We start from the raw sequence: 15,504 nt of genomic DNA, 5'->3' as shown, positions 1-15,504 counted from the left end.
CTTTCCTCACAGACACCCCGCTGCTCCCCAAGGCCGTGTCCGTCCACACGCTGCACGGGGCCCTGGTGCTGTGGACAGGTCTCCCTCCTCCAGTCTACTCCGCACATAAGGGAGCTGCTTCTACTGCTTTGCTGTTTTAACCTGTGACCGGCCACTGCAGATTTCTTGATTTCAGCAGTCGATCTCCTTGGTTGGTCATTATCTGTGAAATATTTGCTCTCCTGGCTGCGTGTCTCATTTCTACTTCCCATCTCACTGCGGTGGCTGGAGTGACAAATACTAAACAAAAATGTGGCTGCAGGTGTGTCTTCTTCCAAAAGAGGACATTTTTAATGGTTTATTAAAAATAATATTGAATTTACCATTTACACAAATATTATTTTATTTCTAGTTTGCTAAGAGTTACTGGGAATTTAAACCATGACTCAGTCAGTCAAGAAGAGTTTTAACCTTAGATGTGGCTTTTCCTACAGTACTGGTTTCAATTAGTCTTTTATTTGGTATGTTAGAACTGACAAAAATTCTTTGATGAAAAAAAGGAAGTAAAGACAGAGAACTTGGGGCACGGAATCTCACGGTGGTTAGGTCATCTGTAGGAAGAATCTCTCGGAGAACGTTACTGTTAAAATACCAAGTTCACGTGGCTTATTAATTGTTGTTTTCTTCTAACTGCTCACAACCATCATTCTGTGATGAACAAGCCATTTTTGCCCTTAGGAATCCACTAGAGAGGTGTAATAAAGGCAGTTAAACGGAAAAACCACCGTAAGGCTGTGGAAAACTCAAAATGCAGAAACACATGTTTTAAGTCTCCAAGAATGTAACATTTTGCTAATTCTGATGATCCCGGAATGCTGGAAGAGGAAGAGGAGTGGGAGGCCAGGGTCAAGGGCAGAGCCTGGGACATTCCAACTGTGACTTCAGCACTGTCTTGCACACACACACGCACGTGCACACACACGCGCACACCCCCCCAGACACACACGGGCACGCGCTGGGGCTGCCCCTGCTGAGGAGCTGGCAGCGTACCTGTCTTGTCTGTCAGCAGGTACACCAGGCGCCCCAGCTCCTCCGGGATCGTGCTGGTCCGGACGACGGTGCCGGGGATGCTCTCGTCCCTCATGATCATCCAGCCGTATGCGGCTTTGCCCATGTCCAGGTTCACGCGCAAGCTGCCAGACAAAACCCACCGTGGTCGTTAGGGAGCCCAATACTTCACATTCACTGTTTCCGTACAGACTTGTTCACTTACATGCGGTGTCTTTAATTTTATGTGAAGTAGGTCATACCGAGTTTTAGACTAAAATAAAGCAATGTGTAGACATTTAAGTCAACAGACCTTTTTACAGCCCAGAGCATGTTCGCAGGGGACAGCAGGTGGGTTACCAGGCTGCCCTTCAGCCTTGTGGGTGACCTCAGTCGTACTGGGGAAGGTGGACTGTGGCCAGGGGACGGGAGGGGAGAAGGCCACATCAAAGGAGATCGGCTGTGTCTTGCTGGGAATAAATATTTGAAATGGGTCTTAATATCCATCCGCCGCTTTACAAGAACTGACAGGATGCTTTCCCATGGAGACCACTGCCCTGCCGCGGAGGACCAGACAGGCTCTGGGGGCAGGACTGGCCGGGAGGTCCTCCAAGCATGCAGCTTCCGAGCCAGGCGGGTGCCCTGGCTAGAGGGGCAGAAAGGCAGTGTGGACGTGACGGTGGGAGCAGGTGGGTCAGACCGCCTCAAAGAGCTTGGGTTTCAGGGTCAGAGCCATGGAGTCCTGAGCTGGCGCAGCCAGGGCCCCTCCATCACCCCACATACCCTGTCTGCTGGGGCGATGGTATGCTCGGCCCCGTGGACAACCACAGGATGCCCGGCACGGAGTACCTGTTTGGAGAGCGCTGTCCTTCCAGAGGCCCCCGCCCCCGGGCACCAGACCCGCCGGTGCCAGGCGGACACACCACGTGTTACGTAACCCGAGGAAACGTGATCAATAACCACAATCGAGACACCGTTTCTCCACTTAAGTGAGATAGAATGTTCCTGAAAGGCTGGGTAGTGATGAATTGTTTCAAAAACCATTGCTGATGAGGTGTGAGTGAGGCACAAAAGATGAGAAGGAACTTAACTCCTCTGGAAGCTTCTCACTCAACAGACCTGTGAACATCTTTTTCTCTGAACCTTAAGGAAATCCAAAGTGGACACGACAACCAAGGCACCCGGGCTGCCTTCATACAAGACACACCAGGGCCTTCAAACCGTGCTAGGAGAGGCCAGGGCCCGACACCGAGGCTGCCGGATGAGCGTACGTCCCTGTGAATCAAGTGGATGTAAAATGTCTGAAGTACACGTGCATAATTCTTTAAAATCTGCTTTTCTCGCTGGGCTATTTTGAAGTGGTCGGGGTGGAAGAGGGAGGCTGCCCCCATGCGGGCAGGTGACCCGGGAGGAGAGCCTGCAGGCAAGTCTCCAACAAAGGTTAGGACGACAATTTGCTATTTACTGTTGAAACTTTCTGGAAGCTCAAACTTCAAACACTAGGTTGACAGAGTCATCACCAGCACCGTACTGAACTTGCTTTTTAGTCATGTTCCAATTTTAGGGGATTTTAAATCCTAGGCCTCTATTCGACTAGTACTTTATGGTGACGTGATCTGTGAACAACAAAATATAGCAAGCCTACGACCCTGAGCGTCACGCTAACACACTGTCATGCAACCAACGCGTACACAGTTTAGGCGCGTCACACTGCTCGCTAAACAGCTGTGACACTACCTGGACCCATCCCGAGCGAGCGGAGAAGCCGCCCGCGCTGTCGGGCACTCCCTGCACCAGAGGCGGCTGCGGCCTTGGCTGCTATGAAACAAGAAAAGTGAAATAAACTATCTGATCTGATCGAGCTAGCGTGCTCAGGAGCGTCACCGAGAAGAACCTGTGTGAAGCTGGTCCACACTATGGTAAGAAGACACAGGTTAATTTTAGAACGTAAGGCTGTCTGAACAGCAGTGCTTTCTTGCCCAAATAATTCATCTTGCAGCTTCAAAAATGTCTGAGGAGGTAACTTGGATCCTGAATCAGTCTGAGGTGCACCTTCTTGAAACATGCAACGCGGCGCCAGCAGCGCCCCCGGCGGGCGGCCGCACTCGGTCTGTGCCGATCAACCTGCAGCGTTCAACAGGGCAGGCGAACCCGGCCCCAGCGCACACCAGGCTCCCCGCGGCATGAAGCTGCCTGAAATCATTCACACGTGTTCCCCCACGAGTGAGATTTAGCTTCAGACCCAGAGCCAAGCAAAAGAAAAGGCATTTAAATTTAAACGGCACGTTTTATCAAAAGTAATCAAAACCTTTTCCTGTAAATTGTCATTTAAAGGAAAAAGCACATTTCCTACTTTCCCTGCATCCCCCTCAATTTTTTCATTCTGTGAGTAAGTTTTCTATGACACACCACGGGTGGCACAGGACAGTTCCAAATGTCTTCACGAGGTGGATTCACCGGCCGCTGCGCGCTGTGAAGGCAGCATTCCAGCCTCTGCTACTGGTTTGAGCCTTTCTCCTGGGCTTCAGGTGGTATACTCTGTTGCCTGCAGGTGCCTCACTCTACATTTCACAGACACCTCTAAGTGACTATACACACCATGGAGGTTAGCTTTCCTACCTCCTCCTCCCCCAGTGCCAAACAAAGAAAAAACAAATTTATTCTCGCTCAAGGAGGAGGAGCGTCCTCTGACGTCAGTGAATGGCATGGTCCACCCATCAGCCCAGGCCAGAAACTGGGAATTATCCCAGGCCCCTTTTCCGAATAATCGGCTCCTGTCAGTTCAACTCCCTGAATGCTCTTCAGTCAGCCCCATGGGAGGAAGCGTGGGTAACAGAATTTCACGGGTTTGATCTGACGGATGACTTGCATGGATTCCTAGCTTCCAAATTTACTAGCTCCATGACCTTGGACTAAAACAGACGATCATTCTGAGCCTTGGTAGCAGCACCTGTAAAACGCCGCGTGTTAGCATCACAGTGGGTGACTGAAGGTTACGTTGGTGGAGCAGATAATCTGCTGCCTGTGAACAGTCACAGAAGGTTTTACAGACAAGGCAGAGCCAAAGTGGAGAGCACAGCGTGGGCAGCATGTTAGGACCCCTCTGGGAAGGCAGGCTGGCCCCCAGGCTCGAAGAGCAAAAGGTGTGGCTGTTAAGTAAGGGGAAAACAGCGGATAAAGACTCAGACGTGCCAAGAGCCCTTCGATTTGTATCCACCGCAACACGTACAGGACGAGCAAAGTGCAGTCTGGGGTCCTCAGGAGCAGAAATCTATTAAGCATGGGAAGTACCAAAGTTGGTATAAGCAAAATTCCAAATCACATCATTACACTTCTGAGTGGGTATGGGTGGACTGGGGATTTGAAATAATGTGGTGTTTCAGGAGAGCTGAACTGAGCACCCATGGTGAAGGGTTAGGGTTAGGGTAACACCTTGCAGGACCACAGCGCACTCTCCAAACACAGACCGGATGTTACAACACAATGAACTCCCACACAGACTGACCCAGGTTTTGCCAGTTTTCACTTGCACTCTCTGCTGTGTGTCCCTCAGACAAACTCCCGCCAGCATCACGCCCACCAGTCTCCACCGGGATGCAGACAGCCCCATCACGCAGACACTCCTCCTGTTACCCCCGACAGTCGTCCCTGCCCCCACCCTTCCCCCGGCAACCAGAGATCTGTTCTCCATCATGCTCCTTTGGTAGCTTCCAGAACGCTACAAATGCCCAAGTTAACTGTGTGTGTCAACAGTTTATTCCTTTTTATTGATAAACAGTACTCACTGTATAGATATACCATAGTTTGTTTATCCAAGTGATATTTTTTAAAAGCTTGCACTTCCCAAGTGTTCCACAACTATGATATAGTTGTACTTGGTTGTTAAAAGAAAGCTTGATACATTTTCAAGAATAAGATTTATCACAGCTGGGGCCTCAAAATGTTACCCCTGGAAGTACTGCCCTGGAGGTTAACCACTTAATCACAGTTGTCTGACTTCCTTTATATAAAATCTGCAAAAAACTTCCGTGCTCTTGGGTAATGGGAGGTATCTTATTTGAACCAACGTTCCCACTGAAAACAGTAAGAAATACTGCATAATTTTTTAAAAAAAATTCTTAAAAGAAATAAGGCAGAGGTCCAGCAAGAGGTCCTCCTTCCCATGACTGGCAGGGCTGTGAAGGGTGATGCCCTCAAACTCTGGAGAACCAGGAACCACGCACCCACGTGCAGAAGGGGAGACTGAGTAACTCGAACTTGGATTAAGACATTCCAGGGCAGGAGGTACCTCCAAGTACACAGTTCAGGAGCAAGTGTGTTTGTCTTGGAAAAACATACTTTCACTTTTATCTCAAATGATTCCCATAACTAGTTTTTCAAATACAGTTACAAACAAAACCCAAATAAACCAAAACACAGCATGTGGTGAGACAACACACCATGATCAAGAGACGGAAACAAAAAACACGAGAAAAAGACCGAGACAGGTGTCCGACAGACACAGTGTGAACAGCTGGATACACAAGAAAAGTCAGAGAAGTATCTGCATGGACTAGGCAAACATAAAAATGAAACCACAAATGTGATAGAGAATCAAATAAAATTTCTGGAACTAAAAAATACCAGTAACCAAAATTAAGCATTTGACTAGTTTGGTGGCTAATCAGACACAGCAGAAGGTGAAATTAGTGACTTGGAAGGCAGGTCACTAGGAATGATCAGAATGAAGCACAGAGACAAAAAGGTGAAAAAAAACAACATAGGAACGAGAGAAACAAAGGGCACACGAGGATCCGACGAGCCTTGGCAGAGAGGCAACAGAACAGGGCAAAGGCAGCATCGGAGGAGACACACTGGGAGCTTCCTAGGATGAACGAAAGAAACCTCCCTACAGGTTCACGAATAACGCTGTCCAGACGCGACAGCAGAGAGCAGAGCACAACAGTGCAGAGTAAGGGGGGAGGGGGAGGAGGGGAGGAGGAGGGGGAGGGGAGGAGGGGAGGGAATGGCGATTACTGAACACGGAAGCCATGAGACTGAAATGAGCGTGACAGCTGAGAACCCGCACGTGGCGAAACTACTTCTCAAGAAGCAAAGCCAAACAAAAACCGAGAGCGTTCCCAACAAAGACCAGCACTGACCAACAGCGAAAAATAAACCTGACAGAAGGAAAATTATCCTACATGGAAGGCCTGAAAGGCAAGAAGAAGAAGGAAAATACGGGTGAACCAAAATAAACAGGAAACCTAACAGATAAAAAGTCCATACCGTACAGCACAGGGATCTCTACTCAGTATCTTGCAGTCACGGTGAAAAAGAACGTGAAAACGAATGTATGTGTGTTCACGTATGACCGGAGCACCGTGCTGTGTGCCAGAAACTGACACAACGTGGTAAGCTGACTCTACTTCAATTTAAACAAAAAGAGGAAATGTGTAAAACAGTAAACCTTAGGGTTGAAGAATAACTAGAGTCAGTGACAAAATGGCATTAGGCCAGAAGGGCTGAATCGAGTTAAACAATCCTCAGGTGACAAGCAAAGGAAATGATTAAGTTTAGACTCTGAGAAATTAAAAATGCTGTTAACATAACCATAAAAAGAACAGAAACTGCTTGTGAAGCTTACAAACTACTAGAGAAAAGAGTAGAATCATCAAAAGTAATAGATGAAACAGTAAGAAAGGAGAAAACTATACAACAGTTAAATCTTATTAAAAGCACAAAACGATAGATTTAAACTAAAAATGTAACCGTGCTACAATAATCGCATATGCACTAAATAGTCAAAAATTATGAGTCAATAAAAATTAAACTTTATGCTACTTAAAAGAGACACATATAAATATAAATACACAGAGACGTTGAAAGTACAAAGATGGAAAAAGACATGCCAAGCAAATTACAGCCAGCTGGCATTACCATATTAACATAAAACAAAGTAGAATTTAATGCAAAAAGCGTTAGCAGAAATAAAGAAAGTCACTTTATCATGAGAAAATGCCTAATTCAGCAGAAATCTGTAACAGTTTGATTCTGTACGTCACCAATACCAAAGCTACAAAACACATAATACCAGAAACAGAATTCCAAGGAAAAACAGACCCATTCACAATACTAGTGGGAGCTCTTAACATGACTCTCAGTAACTGTTAGAAAAGGCAGAGGAAAGGAAAATCAGGGATATAGGGAAAAAAACAGGATGAACAGTCTTGATCCAATGGGCGCAGACGAAACATTCTTTTTAACCAACAACTCAGATTCCACATTCTTTTTAAAGGACACAGCGAATGTTTATAAAAATCAACTAAATATCAGACCCTGTAACTAGTTTCAACAAATCTCACAGATCTGAAATAAGGAAAAGTATGTGTTCTGACAGCAATGCAAGTAAGCCAAACAGGAACAAAGACATTAATCAGAAAACTCAAATACGCTTGTAAATTCAGAAATAACCTTGCAATAACCATGAGTCAAAACAGAAACCACAGTGGAAATTAAAAAGTATTCTGTCGTCAGGAACAAAAATACTACATATGGAAACTTCCAGGAAGCAGCCAAAGTAGTTCTTACTGAGACACTTACAGCCTCAACTGCGTATGTTCACAAAGGGGGAGAAGGTGGGAACTACTGCGTCAAGCCTGTATCTGAAGAAAGGATAATACAAACCACAGAAGGCAGGAGGAAAGAGACAAAGCAACATCAATAAAACAGGAAAACACCCGCACGGAGTCAATACAGACAGCACCGAGCCAGCGAGGACCGACCAGGAGAAGAACAGGGGAGGGCAGAAAAGGCACCTAGAATGAGAAGAGCAAGACCACAGAGTCGACATAGAAAAAGGGGGAACAGGAAAACATTGTGGCAAGTTTAAGTGGATAAATCTGAATATCCAGGTACAGTTTTTGAAACCAAGTTTTCTACCTATTTAAACTAACTATTTAAGAAATATATTTAAATTCGTAAAGAAATCCACTGTCAAACATCCTTCCACAACAAAAGGTTCAGCCTGACGTGGCCTCCTTGATGTGCAAATGTCCAAGGAATAAATAACTAAAACTGTAAATCAAACATGTTAGAGAAGAGAGAAGACCTGTTGATGTATTTCATGAGACTAGCACAATCTTGATACCGGACACCAGAAGACAGACCCGCGAAGCAAAGTGACAAGTCGGTCTCTCTCACGTAAACCAGTGCAAGAATTTCACAAGAAATACAAGCAAGTGGAACCTAGGAACACATGGAAGACCAGTGCACCACGATCGAGTTCTGCTTTTCTCCCCAAAGACTACAAAGTAGGTATGGCATTAGGAAAGGCAATCAATATAATTTCTCCTATTAATACATTAAAAAAAATTTAAAGATAAAAAAATCATCTCAATAGATTTGGTAGAAATATTTTAAATAATACATTCATGATTTAAAAACAGCTTTTAGCAAAACAGGAATAGAAAAAACTCCCACTGTTTATTACAGTAAAGGGCTCCATAAAAAGCACAGCACCCTTGTGGGTGAAATGGTGAGTCTGCCTCTCACTCGGGGAACAAAGGAAGACGGCCCATTATCATTGCTTCTCCTTAACATTATACCAGAAATCGTTGCCACAGTGACAAGGAGAAGAAATAAATGGTGCAAAAAATTGAAAGGAACAAAGCTGTCATTATCTATTGATTACATGATTACCTACAGAGAAAATCCAATAGATTCCAGACCAATAATTAGAATCAATAAAGGCTTACGAAAATTGATGGGATTCAATCGTTTTACAGAAATCCATTTTATTTCTCCATAGCAGCAACAAATATGTAGGAAACAGTTCTTTCAAAAAACAGTATTTACAACAGCATTTTAAAACTACCAAGTACCTAAGAATAGCTCTAAAGAAAGTTGTGCAAGATTTTCATGGAATTTTTTAAAAATTCTGACATAATAGAGAAGACCTAAAAAAATTAAGAGATGTGCCCAATTCATGGTTTGGGAGATTCAACATTAGATGCAAACGACCGAGGAAAGCAGAGGCACTCTTAACACAGACAAGGACGAAAGACTTGTTTTCATCAAATACTGACTTACGATGAAGGCGTGGGAATGAAGGCAGTTTGCTACTAGGTCAGGAACAGACAAACAGACCAAGGGAACGGAACAGGGGACCCCAAGCAGACCTGCACACATGTGAACACTCAGCACTTGACAGGGGCCCAGACTGCTGGGGAAAGTCCTTCCTGTGAAGGGCGCTGAGACAACCGGTTGGTGAAAAACTGGTGAAAATACTTCACACCATTGAAAAAACAACAAACAGCAACAAAAACACTGCCGGTGGTCAAAGATAAGATGGATTACCTTTCAGAAGTCAACACAGGAGGACAGCTCCACAGTCCTGGAGCAGAGGAGGGTCCCTAAGCGCGAGGCTGTCAGCAAAACACAACTGGAAACGACCTCACATCCAGACACGAACAGCGGCTGACCACCCGGCAGGACAGACTCCACAAGGGCTCCAGAGCTGAGGGGCTCCTCTGCGACCCTCTGCATGGCCCAGGCCAGCTCTGCCTCAGAGCTGTTCTTCCTTTCTCCTGCGAAGCAGCACATGTCTGCAGCCAGAGCTCTGTCAGCTCCCTTCCTGCCTGGAGACATCTGCGAGTCGGACAGGCTCCTCTAGTCTTGTCCTGTCTCTGCTCCTTCCAGTCCAAGCCAGCAGTGTTGCTACTAATACCACATTCTCAGAAACTCTGTGGGTCTCCTGTGAGTGACAGGAGGCTCCTCCACACAGCTCTCTCGGATAACCCCATCTACTCCTGGCTTCTGCAGAGAGGGCTGAATGGCTCCGTAAGTCACACATCTAATCTCTTCAGCAAAAGGCTGAAGGCACACCCTCGGGCTTCTCTCCCGCGCCTGCTTCCAGACGCCGAATGTTCTAATGAATGTTCTAATGCTAGCGTGTTTTGCATACTGGACCAGCTGCCAATTTCCCAAACCATCAGTACCTGAATGTCAATCCTGGGTCTAAGTAAGGCTGCATACACTCCTCTCCCCGAGCGTTCTACCTGGAAAATGAGGCCTTACTAAAAATGTCTGGTAGGTTAGCGCTAGCCTGTAAAACGCTACAGAAAGGGTACCTGACCTGTAAACAACTTGATAAAAAGCTCCTAAGAACTTTCCTTCAATAAAACTTCAGAAAGTGAATTTCTAAATTCTGAAGCAAATTTTGTACCTGCTTTATCTAACATTTTCTATGTTCCATTTTTTGTGTGCTGATGCTCTGAGCAGAGCACTTGGGGCATCTCCCGGGCCCGCCTCCTCCGCACTCACTGCCGTGGCTGCCTGCCTCCCAGGCCACACAAAGCCCTCACTTCAGTGCTTTACACACAGCGCTGTAGCAGCAAGAGGGTCTCACGTGTTTCTAGGAAGGAACACAGTTACCACCTCTTCAGACACCATTTTGCTTCTGTCGCCCACATTTGCCTCCTATCTCCCTGCCCCTGCACTGACAAGAGTTTTTTTGGGATTATCCACCAGACTGTGATGTAGCGTTTTAAAGCATACGAGCAAAAGAAGTAGAAACTGAGACAAGCAGCTGTTAGCCCCCGAGCTGACAGGACTTTACGTGTAGCATCAAGAATTCTGATGGTCTGTTTTCTGCCACGAGTGACACAAGTAACGTAAGGAACATACATTAGTTTTAGAGTTCAATCTTGTAACATTTTCCTTCAAAGGCAAAGTATATCAAGTGACTCAAAATCTTTAATTCTGTGGAGAACTTCTTTCAGCTTTACTTTCTTAACTGGACAAGCCTCTTAAGAGTATGAGGTCAGTAGTGGAAAAAGCACCTTCCCTTTCAGAATTGTGCACTGCTTTGCAAAACAAAAGAATATTTAAAAGTCTATCCTTTATTAAATTCAGAAGCATATTTAGTAAATACTAAACTGTATCATTAGTCACAATTCAATGGAAACCTTGCAACAGGAAAGCAAACTTGGTTGAATCAGATGTAAACCATAAGTCCCTAAGTCAAGTGTCCTCTATAATTTTTACATTTTACGGTTTTCACCTTCTGCTAAATCTGTATAATTGCATTCTCAGATTGTGAAAAACGAGGAAAAGCAGCATTGTGAAGCAGGCATGAGATATTCTGGAGCTAAACAGGGGTGCAGCCATAACTCTGACTACTAGTCTCTCCAAGCTTGACTGAACATGTTAAATTCAAAAATGCTGACGGAAAAACTAGAACAGGTCAGCCTTGGTAGAAAGTCTGTACCTTCCTCAGTCTGTAACCAGACTTTTTAAAAGGATATACAGAATTTAAAAAAAAAAAAAGATATGTGTGTGAATGTTGGTGTATTTATGTATACATAAATATGCACATTCATTCTTCTAAGTCTGTATGTATCCCCACATCTGAAAGGCTTCTCAGAATTTATCAAAAGTTACTGAGATTACAGATAATGCTTTTTCCTTCTCTTGTTATTCGGTATTATCTAATTTTTCTATAAATAAATATAACCAAAATATGAAAAACAATAATTATTTTAGCTTAAAAATGCTTACAATGCATTAACTTTCATGACCATAATTAACATTTCCTGTTAATTTGATAAGGGGAAAGAGTGTCAAGGCTCTCTGCATTGTCAGTTTACTAAAGAAATAAAGACAGTCCACATAAATAATACATTGAAGAGCTGTAATAAAATGTAAATACTGTTCAATGAATTCTATCAGTTAAAGACAGAAGAGCCCTAGAAAAAAGAAGGAACAGCACTCTTACCAGGCCTTTAGCATCACACAACAGAAGCGGTCGTGAAATGTCACCGCACATTTGAGAACTCATAAAAGCAACAGAAGTGGAGAAAAACAAGATTAGCGAGAAAGCAAAGAAAACAAACTCGGGAATTCCCAAGAAAAGATGTGTTTGCTTGAGAGATGGGAGTAGGTGACATCTAATGGCAGCTGCGGAAGGACAGCAGAGAGGGAGTGGAAGGGCTAAGACGTGCAGGGGGACCCGGGCGGCTGAGCTCGACAGGGCAGGGGGCGGGGCTGACACTGGGCGCCCCCGGGACATGTGCAGCGCCCTCGGCTGTCGGGGGTGCAGGGCCTGGACACCCACCCCGCTGAGACGCGCAGTCTGGGGGGCACGTCCTGCCCCCGGTGCACCTGTTTCACAGAGCGGGTGAGGGACGAGTGTTAGGACTCTACTGTTGCTCCTGGAGTTGCTGCTAGTGGAGACCCCAGACCACCGATGGGACCCGCAGCGGCCCCCACCCCACCACGCGCAGCCCCGCCGCGCGCGGGCTCGCCGTCGCTGTGTCCTCGGCCTGGAGCTCGGCTTCCGATGCTCAGACAGGCCTCGCGCCTGCTCAGTCACTGCCCACCGCCCCACCTGCTGACGATTGCATTACCAACACATTTCTATGAGGAAAAGCATCCGATTTCCAGGTTAGTCTAACAAAAATAATTTTGCCCCCTCAAATACTGTTTTCTAATACAGGCTAAAGAAGGCTCCCTGAAGCTTCAAGGAAGCCATTTCTTCCACATGGAGAAAAACACATTTCCATAAAATCACATTCAGTAAAACCCAAAACTCAGACCTACCTTATGGGAATGATGTAGGAAAAGAGGAGGAGAAACCGGAGAAGATTGCGGTACCAGGGGCCCACGAACCCTTGTAAGGTCACCATGACAACCGAGAGGGCAACTAAAGCCAAAAACAGCGCTTTGGTCAGCTGGTTGAGTTCAAGGTCCAACAGGCCAGCCTGAAAGAGAAGCACGGAATTAGGACAAACCACAGGGTCCCTAAGGCCGCGCGTCTGAACACACGATAGGGTGGCGTTCTTCAGCCTTCTGCATGAGCCTTCATTACCGCGAAACACAAACATGTGTGAGCTTTCCACTTTCTCCCGCAAACTTCTCCTTGTATTTACAATTTCTCCTGAAAAGCCTCTTAGAGATTCAGGCAGGATTTCTGAAAACAAGTCACGGTCCCAGAGTGTTTCCAGAAAGGGTCCACTGAGAAAACACGAGTCCAGAGTATCCGACCACAGACAATGCAGGCCCTTCCCCTACGTGCAGAGGCTGCGACCACCCGCTGGACACGGGGACGCGAGGGGGCAGACGCCAACAAGGCCTGGAGGTCCGGACGGCTCTTCTGAGCACACGCACATCTTCCTCCGCCCGGGCCACGTCAGGGCACCACTTAAGATTTTACTCGGGACAGGACAGTGTGTCTGTCGTCACTCTGCCAGGAGCCTCTCTGAAGAGAATTCTCTTCATTAAGGAGAAAAGCAGCGGCGGGAGCAGTTGAGCAGTGACTGACGACAGGCAGCACAGGAGCGGCGGAGAGGAAACCGGCGACGATGCTGTTAATCCTCTCCCTGTTGCTGCTGCTGAACATCTGGCTCTGACTCGCTGCCCCTCACTAACTGCGGGGCCCTAGGGAATGTTCTCACACTCTTCAAGCCTCACTTTCCTCACGTGCCAACTGCGAATAACAGAGGTGCCCGGAGGAGCCCAGACACGGCGGCTCCCGGGGGCCCTGGGCACTGGTGGGGCTCGCTGTCACTCCTGGTCCCCCCAGGCCAGGGCCCAGCACGCGGCTCACAGAACTGCCTGTTCACACTGTATGCGACGCTAACGGAAGACCGAGCCCCACCAGGTTATCCACCTGCCATCTGAGTTTCTCCTGAATCTGGTACAAATTTTGAGAGTAATTTAAAAAGAAAACAGGATTACCAAAATTTTGATAAAATAATAATTTTGATAAAATAAGTACTATAATTCCCAAATTTAAAACTTTTAGAATTACTGAGCTCATTAATAACAGTTCATTTTGTAGTGCCTTTTGAAATACCATTATCTTTGGCCAATAAAAAGCTAGCCTTTTCCACATGTCACATATTTAGTTTACATCTGGTTTTGATTCATATTTGCCACAAACTCTCATGAGAACATTAGAATATGTAGGTAAAAAGAAAACACAAAACTTTGTCAGAAAACCCATTAAGTGCAGCTGTGAAGAAAATTCATTCATTAAAGAAATAAGTTTAAATGTCTACTATGTTTTTTGCTAAACTCGAAGGTTATAAAAAATGAGTAAGCTATGAGCTTTTACATGCAAGAAACAGACAACCTAGTAGGAAAAATAAGACGAATGTTATACCAGTAACATACGCCATAACATAGAAATCTGCTCTAACTGGGCCTGTGGATGAAGCCACTGCTCACAGCTGACAATCTGCTGCTGTCGGCTGGCACCTCACGGCCTTCAATGAGGGCGCAGAAACCACGGGACCGACAACATGGGCCAGAGCAACACGACCCGAGTCTGTCGAGAGCAGGCATTGTGCTTCCACGCCAGACACTGCAGGGTCTGCGTGGGAGGCCAGGGGCCACTGGGCCCCGCTGCAAAGACCCGTGGGGACCACGTGCGCGGCGGCTCTGCAGCCCCGCCCCACAGGCCCCCCTCGCCAGGCCCTGCCCCCTCACGGGTGGCCCAAACCCCGGGAAGGGAAGCCCCAGGCCTGTGCACCGCGCTCTCCGCATCACTCGCTATTTGGCCTCCTGACCCGGAGGCTGAGCACGTCCCGGCGATGCGCTATCGGGGACGATTGTCCCCGTGTCCGTGGCCGCAGGTGAGCCCCTCCTGGGCCGGGCGGGCACGTGGCCCCGTGGTCCCTGCAGCCCAGCGTGCGAAATGGGGTCCGGGGCCGGCCCGGCAGTGGCGTGGAGCCGATCCGATCCAGTCCCGGTCCTGGTCAGTGGCACAAGGGGGCCTGGAAGCCACAGCTCTGGAAGCTTCGGCCGCGCAGCCAGCAGCCGGGCCCACGGCGCCTGATCTATCAACTCCATTTACAAACCAGCACGAGGGGGACAATTCCCTCGCAATTTCCACTCCTCCAACTCCTACATAGTTTATGCTTGAATTATTGAGAAAAATAGGGTTTTGGATTAAAATGAAGAAAAATTAAGCCAGGGAAGTGGAGCATGTTTCAAAGCCCAGATCCCTCTGCTGTGACAAAGGCAGTCTAGGATTCCGGCCTCGCTGAGGGTCGGATGAAGTCATTACTCATTCAGTCAGGGAAAAAGGACTCAATTACCTCAACGTAAAGATGCTATCAACGAATGCAAAGTGCATATTTTACTCTATTCATCCAAATCCCATTAAAAAGTGAAAGGGATGATTTAATCCGGCCTTCCAGAGTCGGTCCTTTTTTGTAACAAAATAAAGAATCACCGTCTGGCAAAAACGCACAACCACTTCCTCACGCTTTCCCCGGCATCAGCAGCGAAGGGCTGTAAAAGCGGGGACAAAAACAGTCAGGAACGAGTACAAAGTTTCCTTTGAAAACAGGCCACGCATAGGATGGAAACACTGAAAGCAGCCCACTGCACACTGATCCGCAGCGAATTCAAAGTGTTAACACCTTTCCAGTTTCCAGTTGACAAGGACACGCGGTCAACCGCCTGATGATGAACACGCCCGAACGCTGTCTT

General features: G+C 46.8%; 1 protein-coding gene across 8 annotated transcripts in view; it reads right to left on the bottom strand.

Annotated features, from left to right (window-relative positions):
- ATP9B (ATPase phospholipid transporting 9B (putative)) overlaps window positions 1–15,504 on the bottom strand; it is a 155,698-nt gene that overhangs the window by 48,126 nt on the left and 92,068 nt on the right. For all 8 annotated transcript variants that reach the window (XM_031441712.2, XM_031441713.2, XM_031441714.2 and 5 more), the window contains 2 exons: window positions 12,607–12,767; window positions 1,030–1,172 (listed from right to left, as the gene is read on the bottom strand). In XM_031441712.2, coding sequence (XP_031297572.2) covers window positions 1,030–1,172; window positions 12,607–12,767 — 304 coding nt within the window. The remainder of the gene's footprint in view (window positions 1–1,029; window positions 1,173–12,606; window positions 12,768–15,504) is intronic.

The sequence above is a fragment of the Camelus dromedarius genome, chromosome 28 (assembly GCF_036321535.1).
Source record: "Camelus dromedarius isolate mCamDro1 chromosome 28, mCamDro1.pat, whole genome shotgun sequence".
Taxonomy (NCBI): Eukaryota; Metazoa; Chordata; class Mammalia; order Artiodactyla; family Camelidae; genus Camelus; species Camelus dromedarius.
Note: the sequence above shows the minus strand (reverse complement) of the source record. Positions and strands in the feature narration are given on the sequence as shown.